Source organism: Gorilla gorilla, chromosome 4 (assembly GCF_029281585.2).
Source record: "Gorilla gorilla gorilla isolate KB3781 chromosome 4, NHGRI_mGorGor1-v2.1_pri, whole genome shotgun sequence".
Lineage (NCBI taxonomy): Eukaryota > Metazoa > Chordata > Mammalia > Primates > Hominidae > Gorilla > Gorilla gorilla.
The window spans coordinates 32449409-32464325 of NC_073228.2; the positions used below are offsets into that span (position 1 = coordinate 32449409).

General features: G+C 38.3%; 1 protein-coding gene across 2 annotated transcripts in view; it reads right to left on the bottom strand.

Moving 5' to 3' along the window:
* Window positions 1-3385: 3385 nt before the first annotated feature.
* DHX40 (DEAH-box helicase 40) overlaps window positions 3386-14917 on the bottom strand; it is a 45333-nt gene continuing 33801 nt past the window's right edge. For both annotated transcript variants that reach the window (XM_031011603.3, XM_055386727.2), the window contains 6 exons: window positions 12886-13000; window positions 12256-12364; window positions 9121-9215; window positions 6548-6617; window positions 6062-6290; window positions 3386-4721 (listed from right to left, as the gene is read on the bottom strand). In XM_031011603.3, coding sequence (XP_030867463.1) covers window positions 4582-4721; window positions 6062-6290; window positions 6548-6617; window positions 9121-9215; window positions 12256-12364; window positions 12886-13000 — 758 coding nt within the window. In that variant the 3' untranslated portion in view covers window positions 3386-4581. The remainder of the gene's footprint in view (window positions 4722-6061; window positions 6291-6547; window positions 6618-9120; window positions 9216-12255; window positions 12365-12885; window positions 13001-14917) is intronic.

Consider the following 14917-nt stretch of genomic DNA (forward strand, 5'->3'; position numbering starts at 1 on the left):
GGGGGCTGACTGTATTTGCTGACATGTGAAATTTGAATTTCATTCTCCATAGTTTTATTGGAACATAGTGATATTCATTCATGTACTGTCTGTTGTTGCTTTCATACTACAACATCAGAGTAGCTGCAACAGAAATTACATGTCCAGAAAGCCTAAAATATTTACTATCTGGCTTATCAAATTCAAATCAGATAATTTTATTATTCCCTACAGTTTGAACATATGGAAAAAGCATTAAATATCTAAATATGTAAATTAAGATAATGAGGCACCTTTTTGTCAATAATTAGAAGACTGAGGAACTATGAGGTGTAGTAAGACTGGCATTTTCACATATTGCTGGTTGGAATATGAACTGGTTCATCTGTTCTGCTAAATAGGAGTACACATCAGGAATCTCAGAAATCATTTTCACTGCTGTAGGATTCAACAGTAAGAACATATCACAATTTATTAAACCTTTTCCCTACTGATATAGCTATATATATATGTGCTGTTTTCAGATTTCTATTAGCAACAATGGTGTATTTCACATTGTAATGAATGCTGTATTTAACATTTTTAATGTATTTATCATCAGCAATTAACGCTAAATCTATAGGAGTCCAATTTTATGAGGCACAGAATATTGTATATAGTCTGAGAGTTCCTAGTCTAGAGAAACCCCTAAGTCTAAATGTGGACTTACTGGGTCCACCCTAAGTAAACAAAACTAGTATCACCAATAAGCGGCAAATGCCATGTACCTCCAGATGTGATACGCTAGTCAAAGACCACCTATGTCTAGAGGTGGACTTACTAGGTATCAGGTTGTACACAGCTTCAACTTTACTAGATATTGCCAAAATGTTCTCTAAAATAAGAGCTGGCCTGGGCATGGTGGCTCACGTCTGTAATCCCAGGATTTTGGTAGGCCAAGGCAAGAGGATCATTTGAGCCCAGGAGTTCGAGACCCAGCCTAAGCAACATAGTGACACCCCATATATACAAAAAATGAATTTTAAAACAATCAGTCGGGTGTGTTGGCACACACCTGTACTCTCAGCTATTCAGGAGACTAAGGTGGGAGGACTGCTTGAGCCTAGATCAAAGAAGTAGTGAGCCATGATCATGCTGTACTCCAGCCTGGGCAACAGAACTGTATGAAAAATTAATTAATTAAATAAGAGCAATTTATTCTTCACCACCAACACTTTTCAGGAGTATTAATTATTGCTAATCTGATGGAAATGAATGCCGTCTCCCTAATTACAAGTTAGGTTCATTGTCTTTTATTTATTGACCCTTCCTCCTGTTTCCCCTTTTATAAAAGGACCGACCATGTCCTTTGCCCATTTTTCTATTATAACATTTGTCGGCTGGACGCAGTGGCTCATGTCTGTAATCCCAACACTTTGGGAGGCCGAGGTGGGCAGATCACGAGGTCAGGAGTTCAAGAACAGCTTGGTGAAACCCCGTCTCTACTAAAAACACAAAAAAATTAGCCAGGCGTGATGGCACGCACCTGTAATCCCAGCTACTCGGGAGGCTGAGGCAGGAGAACTGCTTGAACCCGGCAGGCCGAGGTTGTGGTGAGCCGAGATCGCGCCATTGCACTCCAGCCTGGGCAACAAGAGCGAAACTCCGTCTCAAAAAAAAATTTGTTTTTGATTCTGTTTTGTTTCATTTAGTAACTTGAAGGTGTATTCCCATTCTTCTAAGAACAAACTCCTCCATAAAACCCACCTTCCCTCCAAGCCTGCTTCCATGTTCTTGCCTTAACTAGATCCAGCATTCCCTTGATACTACTGCTCTCACAGTCCTCTCAATGCAAACTGAGATACAGAAATTCTTTATCATTAACACTGTCACAATTATCCCAAAACTGTAATGATGTCCTTCCCTTCTAACAAATCCATAAAATAATTCCAAATTCCATAGGTTGGTTTTCAAAGCTTTCTGTGATCTGACCTTAACAGTTTGAGCCACCTACTCTCCTATATATATTCTATGCACCAAGTAAACTCAACTGTTTGCCACCATCTCAAACACCCCCTGGGCTTTCTATAAATACTTCTCTGTCTTGATCCATGCTCTTCTTAGCACCCACCCGTTTATCAGACATTCATCCTTCAAGGAAAACTCTTCCTTACAATATAATACCAACAAATATAGAAAAGAATTAGAAAAAAAAATCACCATTTTGCAGCCATAAGAATAAAATGGATTCAGGCAAGAATCATCAATTGATGGTAAATACAAAATGTCATGTTTTATGAGGAACGAGATATTTTATATAAGGTCAAAGTATCTCTCCCTCAAGTTATTTATGAATTATAAGGATAACCAGGTTGATATAATTTAAAAAGCACCCTAATAAGTAATTAACATTAATAACACCAGTAAGGGGAAAATGCCATGTACCTCCAGATGTGATACCATGACACTATTACTTATGCAGTATTCCAGTTAAAAATGCATAACCATGAAGAAACATTGGAGAAACCCAAATTGAGAACATTCTATAAAATAACTAGCTTATATTATTTTAAAATGTTAATGTTGTGAAAGACAAGGACTGAGGACTTTTTCCAGATTAAGAGACTAAATACAATACATGATCCTAGACTAAATCTTGAACTAGAGAAAAATGCCATAAAGGACATTACTGAAACAACAGATATAATTTGAGTGTGAGGTGTAGATTCAGAATATATGCTTAATATTTACTAAACTAGAAGAGCTCTCATTCCAAGAATCCACACACACTCCCACCACATCTGAGGATATGCACTTATACAATACACCTGAGAAGAGAAACTGACAGAACTAAATGATTAATATGTGCTAATAACAGTGTCTAGAGCACTAAAGATAAAAATGAACAAATTAGGCTGGGCGCAGTGACTCACGCCTGTAATCCCAGCGCAGAGGCAGGCGCATCATGAGGTCAGGAGATCAAGACCATCCTGGCTAACACGGTGAAACCCCGTCTCTACTAAAAAATACAAAAAATTAGCCGGGCGTAGTGGTGGACGCCTGTAGTCCCAGCTACTCGGGAGGCTGAGGCAGGAGAATGGCGTGAACCTGGGAGGCGGAGCTTGCAGTGAGCCAAGATCATGCCACCGTACTCCAGCCTGGGCGACAAAGTGAGACTCCGTCTCAAAAAAAAAAAAAAAAATTAACAAATTAAAACACTGGAAAGGTTTGGAGAAACCATCATCACTCACCTTACTTTAGGGACAAATACATGAATTTGGGTCCTTGTGATTTTTGATAAAGATTTCAAGTTTCTCTTATTGAACATAAAACTAGATTCCAAAGGAAATAACTAGAAGAGTTACCGATAAAAAATTTAGATTCTTAATTTTTACACAAAATATCTAAAAACACACATTATACTGTCTTTTGAATTTTAATGACACTAATAGCTTTATTTAACAAACATTGAGTGACTACTATGTGCAAAGCACTATGCTAGGTGCATGAAAGATACAAAGATGAAAAAAGACACAGTCCCTGCCCACGAGGAGCGTATAATCTAGTGAGGGAGACAAATACACAAATAACTAGAATACAAGGCAGTAAACAAGAGTGGGCAAGTGCTGAGTGTGGCCTGAGTGTGATACTAACTAGCCTCAAGGTTCCAATTTGAAACACGATGAAATAGTGTTGTCTGCTTCGAAAATCCCATCCCAAGTTTGGCATAATGGAAGTTAAATGGCCCTACCCAAACAGGTGGAAATAACAGAGTAGGCCAGGTGGAGGCGCTGTTTGAAAGTACTATCACACCTACATACATGGTGCTGATATAAGTACGTAGGTACAGCTAAAAAAGAACTTATATATATATATATATTATATATATCATATATATGATATATATATTATATATATCATCTGTCCTTTGGTTAATGGCTATAGCTACTGTTTTAAACAATATACTTTTATATAAAAAGGAATTTGTATAATCCCAGAAAAATCAATTTAAGGATTAATATTAATTCAAGAAAGAATCCTGCCATATGCAATTTTATTTACTAATTGATTAAGTCTTTTCTCTAAATATCTATAAAGCTCTGTAGCAATTAAACAGTTAGACGTCTAAGTATTGCTGAGTAGAAACCTCTTATGTTCAGCCTTCTGAAAGAAATGGTCACATACCTGATATATAGCACTATTCTAACAGCAACAAGAAGGCCTTAAAGAGATTTTAAGAAAAATAATTTTTAATGCTTCAATGCAAATGGAGTACACGCTGATTAAATACAACTCAATGTTCTTTGAAAACATCTCAATGACAGCGTTTGATACCAGTTAAGGCCAGCAAAATTGTACTGAGGAAAATATTATTACATGTATTGTCTTTCATTGGTTTCATGTATCATTGCTTATGACTATGGCAACCCAATCTTTTCTTTGACAATTGCATTTATGGGAACTGATGAGCTTTGATTAATGAGCTTTGATTTGCTTTTAGTTCATAGGCCAATAACAAGTGCTGACCACTTCCTCTTGGTAGTGCTGTCTGAAATAACTGGCAAAGTAGAAGCACATTTCCTGGCTCCTTTTCCCACTTCCTGAATTGGAGGGTTCACCACCTTAGCCTGTTTCCTTTCGTGTGTCACTGTGGTCCTGGGTCCTCTGCTGCTTTCTCTCAAGGAAACGAGCCCGTGCATCAGATATGGATTTGTCATCATTTCTTCTTTGCATTTTCTTTAAGACGTCTTTCGATATTCCATCTGAAAACATTACAAATTAATCCAATAAAACTTAGCTTTGAGATTCAGTACTAGAAATGTTAAGAGAAAGAGAAGCCCTGATTTTTCAATGTTAACAAAGTAAAAACAATAAAGAGAAAAATTAAATTTTGCCCTTTCAAAAGCAATGTAGTCTATGGTTACAAAATTAAGAGCACCAAGGCCAATGAGTCAGAAAAACTGACCCTAATTCAAGCATGTGGCAGTGTTATTACACTGTAATAGAACACCTAGTGGCTAAGATTTCTTTTTTTTTTTTTTTTTTTTGAGACGGAGTCTCACTCTGTCGCCCAGGCTGGAGTGCAGTGGCGCAATCTCGGCTCACTGCAAGCTCTGCCTCCTGGGTTCACGCCATTCTCCTGCCTCAGCCTCCCGAGTAGCTGGGACTACAGGTGCCCGCCACCACACCCGGCTAGTTTTTTGTATATTTAGTAGAGACAGGTTTCACCATGTTAGCCAGGATGGTCTCGATCTCCTGACCTCGTGATCCGCCCGCCTCGGTCTCCCAAAGTGCTGGGATTACAGGCGTGAGCCACCGCGCCTGGCCTCCCTAGTGGCTAACATTTCTAAAGATTGTTCTATGATTTATTCGGCAAAACTCTTCACCATTCTATTTTGCAGTGATGTCAAATAAAGAAAATACAATATGCTTCATCATTCAGCCTCAAAAAGCTTTACTAAGAAGTTTTCTGTGTATGTGAGCTGAAAAACTTTCTGTCCTATTTCAGTACCACAACTATTTATGCCTCCCAACCAGGGTCATAATTATTTGATAGAAAAAGCCCCTTGGATATACAAAATTAGCCAGGCGTGGTGGTGCATGCCTGTAATCCAGCTATTCGGGAGGCTGAGGCAGGAGAATAGCTTGAACCAGGAGGCAGAGGCTGCAGTGAGCCAAAATCACACCATTACACTACAGCCTGGGCAATAAGAGCGAAACTCCGTCTCAAAGAAGAAAGAAAGAAAAAGCCCCTTGGAAACAAAGGGGATTCTGAGTTAATAACGCATAAATCATCACTTTTTTTTTTTAGAGATAGTGTCTCACTCTGTCACCCCCAGGCTGGAGTGCACTGGTGAAATCACAGTTCACTGCAGCCTCAAACTCCTGGGTTCAAGCGATCCTCCTGCTTCAGCCTCCCAAGTCACTGGGACCACAGGTGCACACCAACATGCCTGGCTAATTTTTATTTTTATTTTGGTAGAGATGGGATCTCACCACATTGCCCAGGTGGGTCACAACATTTTTATAAACAAAAATAGTGAAGTACTACTGGGAAGCAGTATGGCATAGTGGTTAAGAGTAGAACAAATGATTTACTCACCCTTTAGCTGCTTTACATTTTCCTTATTTGTCCATCTCCTTCTTGCATCTTCTCTCACTTCACGTCGGGCCACACTGCTCAAATCATGTGCATTAAATTCATGCAACTTGGGTAACAAGTCTCTTACCCATTCGTAACGGATTGGGCATACAATTCTTGCGTAGACTTTGGTGGTAACCAATACCTCATGAAAAATGATCCATTCAAGTTTGGTTTCCTGTTCATGAAGCTATACAAAACATTTCTTTTAATGATGATAACTCAATAACCTGCCCTATTCCACATTAGACCAACCAAATAGTCCAAATCCTTCTCAATTAATTCCTATCTTCTTCAAACAGGAGGCACGGGCCAACCAATACCCTTATAGATCTATGTAATATAGATATATGTAAATTTAACCCCAAAGTGAAAAGTAGAAGACATTTGTATATTATTTCTACAACTTTACAAATTTCTTCCCTTTATTAAAAATGAAGTACTTACTGCTGAGGAAGGATGAATGTGAACTGGGCTTCCACGACCATCCATTGTGCAAAACGTTCTCCCAACAGATCTATAAACAGAAAAACAAAATGATAAAGACTACAACAGTAAAGCAATGAAGTAAATGGAGCATTACATTCAGCAATGAAGAATTACAGTATGTTCTACTACAAACAGCATTATAAGCAGAGGTTTACATTTATTCAACTGTCACTACAAGCTCTCTACCAATTCATCTTAAATTAATTATACAGGTTAAACAGTCACTACAATTAGGTATAAGTCACTACAATTAGGTATAAGGAATCAGTACAAATATTAACAATAATCTGTGAGCTTTGAGAGCCAGGAACTTTATTAAAAAGTCAAAACTAAAATTCAAATAAATTAGCTAGACTTCTCAAGATCACCAGCGCTAACGCATGGTAAAACCAAGTCCTAAACAGTTCTTCTGACTTAGATATGGTTTCTTTATGTTATACTATGCTGCATCTCTTTTTAAAGGGATGATTTTTTCACTACTCTAAAACTTGACAATTAATCTATCATTTTTCCGATTCATGCCCATATTTTCTTCTACATTACCCTACCTAAATGTCATTCCAAAAAACTTGTCAAAAAAATAAACCTAGTTCATTTGTCATAATTTATTTCCTATAGTACTTTGTATATATTCATAGTATAACCCAGATCAGACTGCACTGTAATTATTCACTTACATATCTGTACCCTCCATTAGACTCAGTTATCATCAAGAATGATGTAAGGACTCATGTTACTCTACCTTTCTATTTTTAGTACCTGCCCAGTGTTTGGCATACAGAGAGGGTAACCAAGATATACCATATTTTTAAAAGTGTGAAACAATCTAAATTGACAGAAAAGTTGAGAGTAAAAAAATTTTTTTTTACCTGAATCATTTGACAGCAAACTGCCAACCTAATACCCCATCATCCTCAAATACTCGACTGTGCACTTCCTACAATCAACAATCAAGAACATTCTCCGACATGACTATAACCATCAAAACCAGGAAATTAACACTGATACATTACTAACAATTAATCCTCAGACCCCACTGACATTTCACCAAATGTCTTAATAATATCCTTTATAGCAAAAGGATGTAATTCAGAATCATACACTGCCTTTATTTTTCATTTCCCTTTGGTCTCCTTCATTCTGGAATACTTCCTCAGTCTTTGACTTTCATGATCTTGGCACCTTTAAAGATGTCAAGGCTAGTTACTGTGTGGTATGTCCCTCAGTTTGAGTTTGTCTGTTTCAGGATGATTAGATTCAGGTTATGCATCTTTAGCACGAATATCACAGACATAATGCTGTGTTTTTCTCATTGTATCCTATCGGGAAGAACATGATTTTTATTTATTTCATTATGTTCACTTTGATTGCTTGATTTAGGTCGCATATGCCAGGATTCTCCACTGTAAAGTTACTTTTTGCTTTTGTAATTAACAAAAATTTTATGGAGAGGTGCTTGTAAACAATTCCATTTCTCAATAAACTTTTACTCATTTATTTATACCACGATAGACACGATTTCACATTTTATTAAGTGCATAATAATCCGCTACTATCATTACTTATTTTGATGCTTAAAGTGTCTCATATTTGATCACTTGGGGCCTCTTCATGCTGGCTCCTATGTTCTTCTGACATGGCCTCAACCTTTGTTAATCACTTCTTTACTTGCTGGCAAAATAAGATGCTCTGGGCTCATCTTGCATTTTCCCAGCCCCATTTCTCCAAAGACCCCTGACTCCTTTAAGTGGCAGATGGATGTCCCAAGTCAAGATCTGGGCACTATGTCTATTCATTGTTATTATCTCAGAGCTAGGGCATATATACATATAAATATTTACATACATACAAATACATTCTATATACACACACTAACATCTATTTTTATTCCAGTGTCCATCCATGCATCCATCTATAATGAAACCCATAACTTCATCATGATACACTGAAATTTCAATCCAACAGCACAGAGATCATTCCTATTTTCTCACTTTCGCTATTTCTAACTCCCTTCACCATTATCACTCATAGAGTTATGTGTTCAATTCCTCTGTATTTAATGAATCTCCATCACCATCACTGTTACCCCTTTCTCTATAAAGATGCCTTCCTCACTACACTCCGACTGATGCCCCAAACCAAATAACCCCTCCCCACCTTGCTCAAGCCCTAGCACTCCATGCCAAGCTACCCTTCCTCAGGGATGTTACGCTCAACCTACTTGGCTTTCACACTATACACAGGGCCACCTCTCTGGAAGAAAACTCTTGTTACTTGCCTTAAGTGAAGATAACCCATGCTGGACAGCCGCCCTACAAACATACCCCTCCTACCCTACTTGAGCTCTAATACCACATTCTGAGCCACTGCAGCTCTCCCTCGTCACTGTAGCTCTCCCTCGTCACTGTAATTCATGTCATAATCATCACAGAGCTTAAATCAAATCTTCAATGTTTAATATTAAATAGTCCAATATTATAGTCAAATACAGTATTATATCTTGATCCATCTCTCAAGTCTTTATTGCTTACCTTCGAGCTACATTTTTGAAATAGCCCGCACAAAGACATCTTCGTAGTACTTCATGTTTAGGGCCTTCAAAGGTCTCTTTTGGGAAATCACTTTGCTATAAAAAGAATATATAGAGAGTGGTAAATCTCATAGTACAATTTGAAACAATCTTTTATTTTGAAAAATCCACATTTCTAAAGACCTCTGTTTCTGGCCAACATAGATTAAGAGAGACCAGATTTACCCTTCCACCTGAAACCAAAAAAATGGAAAAAATACATGAAATAATGATTTCCAAAACACTGTAATATCAGGCAATAAAGGACAGAGACAGGAAATAAATGCAGTATGCCCAACAACTGCCCCAACTTCAGCCTTGATAAAGACTGCAGACCAAGGTACAGGGAAGTAAAGCCCAAATGGAACTCAGAGACCTCCCTGGGTTAGGGAGAGAAAGCTGGGAGTCCAGGAAGACCAAGGTGGCTAGAATTCACAGGACAAGAGTTCAGGAGAGAAGAGAAGTGCATAAAGACACAACTCCAGAGAGATGCAGAAGGTCCTCCTCAAGTGTGGAGCTGAGTAGTGATTAGCACATGAATGTGAGGAAACTACCAGACCAAGAAAAGAACCTCTTAAAAGGATAAGTAAGGGCATGGTGTTTTCACAGGGCTAGTAATGGCGCCTGTTCCTATAAGCCACATGAGAATACTACACTACAGTAATTCATGTGATGTTAGGAAGAGTACTCAGATGGGCCTTGCCTCAGTAGAGGGGAATAACTAGCCCTGCACTGAGCACTGCTCTGATCCCACCTAACAAATCATGCAAGCAAGACCCAACAAGAAAGACCAAAGACCATTTCCAAGTAACTAGAACACAAAAATATCCAGCACCCAACAAGGTGAAATTCACAATGTTTGGCATCTGCTGAAAAATGATCAGGTATGATGTAAAGAAGCAAAAAAACACAATCCATAATGAGGACATCTATCAAAATCAACCTAGAACTGACACAGATTTAATTATATTTTATTATAATTTTCTGTATAGCTGGATTACGTATGTTCAGAAAGTAGAGACCTGAAAAATAAAATGTAAAAATTTAAAGACTGAAATGCAACATCTAGAGATGAAAATACAACACCTGAGATGACAAATATACTAGATGGGATTAATGGCAGATTAGACTAGACACTGCAGGAGAAAAGATTAATGAACTTTAAGATAAGGCAAACAGAAAACATTCATAACGAAACAGAGAAATTGTAACAGTGGTTTCCAGAGGCTGGAGAAAGAAGATAATCGGTAGGTTTTTTTGTTTTTGTTTCGAGTCAGGGTCTTACTCTGTCATCCAGGCTGCAGTGAAGTTGTGTGATCACAGCTCACTGTAGCCTGGATCTCCTAGGCTCAAGCAATCCTCTACCTCACCCTACTGAGTAACTGAGACTACAGGTGTGTGCCACAACGCCTGGCTAATTTTTTTTTTTTTTTTTTTTTTTAGTAGAGACAAGGTCTCACTGTGTTGCCCAGGCTGGTCTCAAACTTGCTGGGCTCAAGTGATCCCCACACCACGGCTTCCCAAAGTGCTAGGATTATAGGCGTGAGCTACCATGCACTGTCAGGAATGGGGAGTTATTGTTGAATGGTTATGGAGTTTTATTATAGTATGGGATGATAAAAAAAAGTTCTGGAGCTGGAGAAGTGGTAAGGGCTGAACAACACTGTAAATGTTTTAAGTGTGCAGTGACCTGTATGCATAAAAACAGTAAACAAAAAAAAAAAAAAAAATTTTTTTTGAGACAGGGTGCTGCTCTGTTGCCCAGGCTAGAGTGTAGTGGCATCATACTTCACTGCAACCTCAAACTCCTGGACCCAAGTAATCCTTCTGCCTCAGCCTCCTGAGTAGCTAGCACTACAGGTGTGTGCCAACACAACAAGCTAATTATTTTAATTTTTTTGTAGAGACAGGGTCTCACTGTTTCTCAGGCTGGTCTTGAACTCCTGGCCTCAAGTGGTCCTCCCACTTCGTCCTCCCAAAGCATTGGGATTACAGGGGTTAATCATCAATGCCCAGTAGAGGTAAATTTTATATTAATTATTTTACCAAAATAAGATATATAAATTGAAAAACTAATAATCATGAGGAGTAAAAGATGCCAGACCAAAAAAAAAAAGAGCATATACTGTTTGATTCTATTTATGTAAAATGCTAGGAAATGCAAACTTATATACAGTAAGTCTTCAATGTCAATGATAAGTTCTTAAAAACTGCAAAGTTAAGCAAAATTTTTAAGATTTTTTTTTTTCTCTCATCAGTGTTAAAACAATGGTGAATAAAACAATATTTTTCTAGGGCCTGCTGTATATCATTTTGCTTAAAGTCACAGTTTCCAAGAACCTACTGATGACATTAAGTGAGGACTTACTGTATCATGACAGAAAGCAGATTAGTGGTTACCTGGGTTGGTGGGGCAGGAGGGCCTGGTAGGTGAGACAATGGATTATGAAAGGGAATGAGGACAGGTGCAGTGGCTCATGCCTGTAATTCCAGCACTTTGGGAGGCCAAGGCAGGTGGATCACTTGAGGTCAGGAGTTTGAGACCAGCCTGGCCAACACGGCAAAACCCCATCTCTACTAAAACTACAAAAATTAGCCGGGTGTGGTGACGCAAGCCTGTAATCCCAGCTACTTGGGAGGCTGAGGCAGAAGAATTGTTTAAACCTGGGAGGTGGAGATTGCAGTGAGCCGAGGTCACGCCACTGCACTTCAGCCTGGGTGACAGAGTGAGACTCCATCTCAAAAAAAAAAGGGAGGGGGGAGGATGAGAAAACTGGGAGATGATGGATATGTACCATTATCTTGATAGTTGTTTTACGCAAATGTCAAAACTCATCAAAGTGTATACATTAAATATGTGTAGGTTATCACACGTCAATTATATATCAGGAAAGCAATTTTTAAATATCTTCATTTCTGTGAAGACAATTCTTTTATCACTACTAGGAATCTTTCATGGGGTCAAGGAGGTCATAGAAACAAACAGAATGGAAGGGTGGTAGAATAGAAAGGGTGCTAATGTACATCAATGAAACTTCAATATGAAAATATATAGGTCCAAAATGCTACTCAAGAAAAAAAACATTATGGCAATCACCTGTTTAAGCTTCCTGATTAGTTCTCGAAGTTGAGCTTCCACACGAAATGCAGAAAATAAGCACCTCCAATGAATCCAGTGTTTTTGGCACCATGAAGCTGGAGCTCCACTGCAAAACAAAAAACTGGTATCTTTAAAATATCTTCTCTAAGTAAAAGACAATCTAAAATTCTCATTTCTATTACAAAAGTGGAAACCCATAAACAACTGTCAGTTCCTTCAGGAGACCTGTCCAGGTACTAAAAAAGAATTTTAGGAAACTTGAAAAAAACATTTAAATTAATGAATGTGCCCCTGACTAAATTAAAAAATAATTTGTAAATGGATTTCTTTACTTATATATGCAATAACAAATATCCAATCATTTTTTAATCTAGGCTACCTATATAGAAGCAAAATTCTACAAGGTCATTTTCAGTAAAGGTTTGAGGAGAAAAGGAGAATCAATGTTATATAATAAATGCCTACTAAGCAACAGTCATCTGACATAGATAATTTCACTGAAATTCAAAATACCTTGAAGTCAATATCATCTTCACTGAACGTTAGTGTCACAAGCCACATCATAAGTACGTATTGGAACTATACATCAAATTGACATTTTTCAGGACAAAAGACTACCTTACATACCTTGATTTGCATTGTTCAAAGATGACAGCTAAAGTTGCAAAGTCATTAAATCCTCCAGCTTTAGCTGCCAATTCTCGATGTCTCTGTTCTGCTTCCTTCTGGTACTCCGGATCAACTAAAAGAATTGGAGAGGCAATTCAGTTATACTTTGCATTAAGTGCCTACAATCACTTTGCTTTCAGAAACTCATTAAAATCTGCCTCATCCTCTGGGGTGAAGTAAGGTAGAACTATATTAACTCTTCTTAACTTCTCTTAGGAAGCTCTATTTCTCCCACAATTCCTTTTTTTCTTTTCATATCACTTTGGAGATTTTACCTGAATAGCAACATTACTTCTCCCAATTGATTTGCCTTTTTAAAATAGTATTTGTAATTTGCTTTTTAAATTAGTTTTGCTATAAGAGTAATCCATGCTTACAGAAAAAAAAAATGTAATGGTATAAAAGAATATCATGTAAAAGTTCAATGTTCCCCAGTCACACTACCCATAAACCAATCCTCAAGGCAAAGTACTGTTCATTATTTAGTGTGTGTCCTTCCAGGTAATTTCTATGTATATATAAGCATATGTACATAGTGTTTCATTTTTCTATAAATGGAATATATAATCTGAAAATTTGTTTATTTAATAACAACTCCATATCAGTACATATAGAATTATTCTTTCTCAAAAATAGCAATATAGGGCCAGGTGTGGTAGCTCACACCTGTAATCCCAGCAATTTCAAAGGCCAAGGCAAGTGGATCAATTGAGCCCAGGAGGTCAAGACAAGCCTAGGCAACAAAGCAAGATCCTGTCTCTACAAAAAATACAAAAATTAGCCAGGCATGGTGATGCATGTCTGTAGTCCCAGCTACTCAGGAGGCTGAGGTGGGAAGATCGCTTGAGCCCAGGAGGTTTTTTTCTTTTTTTTTTTGAGACGGAGTCTCGCTCCATCGTCCAGACTGGAGTGTAGTGGCGCAATCTCAGCTCACTGCAAGCTCCGCCTCCTGGGTTCACACCATTCTCCTGCCTCAGCCTCCCGAGTAACTGGGACTACAGGCGCCCGCCACCGCGCCCAGCTAATTTTTTGTATTTTTAGTAGAGACGGGGTTTCACATGTGAGCCAGGATGGTCTCGATCTCCTGACCTTGTGATCTGCCCGTCTCGGCCTCCCAGAATGCTGGGATTACAGGCATAAGCCACCGCACCCAGCCCAAGCCCAGGAGGCTGAGGCTACAGTGAGCCGTGATCGCATCACTGCACTTTGGCCTGGGCAACAGAGTGAAACCTTGTCTAAAGAAAAAAACAATGATACGGTATTCCCCAAGAGTATGGGGGACATAACACAATTTAACCAGTTCTTATTTATCCAATTCCCAATTATGGGCAATTAGACATGATCTCCATATATGCAGAACTGACCTACTACGAACATTTTCTTTTTTAATGTAATATTGAAGTATAATATGCATACAGAAAATTACACAGGACGTAAGTGTGTAGCTCATATAATATTCACAAACACAACATACCAATGTACCCAGATCAACAAACAGTATCACCAGCATCTCAACAGCCCCCTTTTATGCCCTCCTTCGAGTAACTACCCATTCCCTTCCACAAGAGTAACTATATCCTGACTTCTAATCCTACAGATGGGTTTTGCCCATTTTTAACCTTTGTATAAATGAATCGTATAGTATGTACTTGATGTGTCTGTTTTCTCTTGCTCAACATTACGTTTTTGAGATTTATCTGTTAATTACTTCGATACCACTTCCCCTGATCCCATTCAGGACTCATGTGCTCTCTGATTGCCCAAATTCCCCATACAGCACTTTATCCAGGGCTAATCTTTCAGAGTGCCATTTTTTCAAAACTGCATAGGGATCCTTTCCTTCAATCTAACACATCACATCACAATTCCTATTCCCTATACCTATCACAGCTAGATTTAGCAGAGGCACAATGTTGCCTGAATCCAGGGAGCAGCATTTACTATAGAATACGATGTGAATCTGCAAAGCAGCAGTTCCTGTTACTAGGAG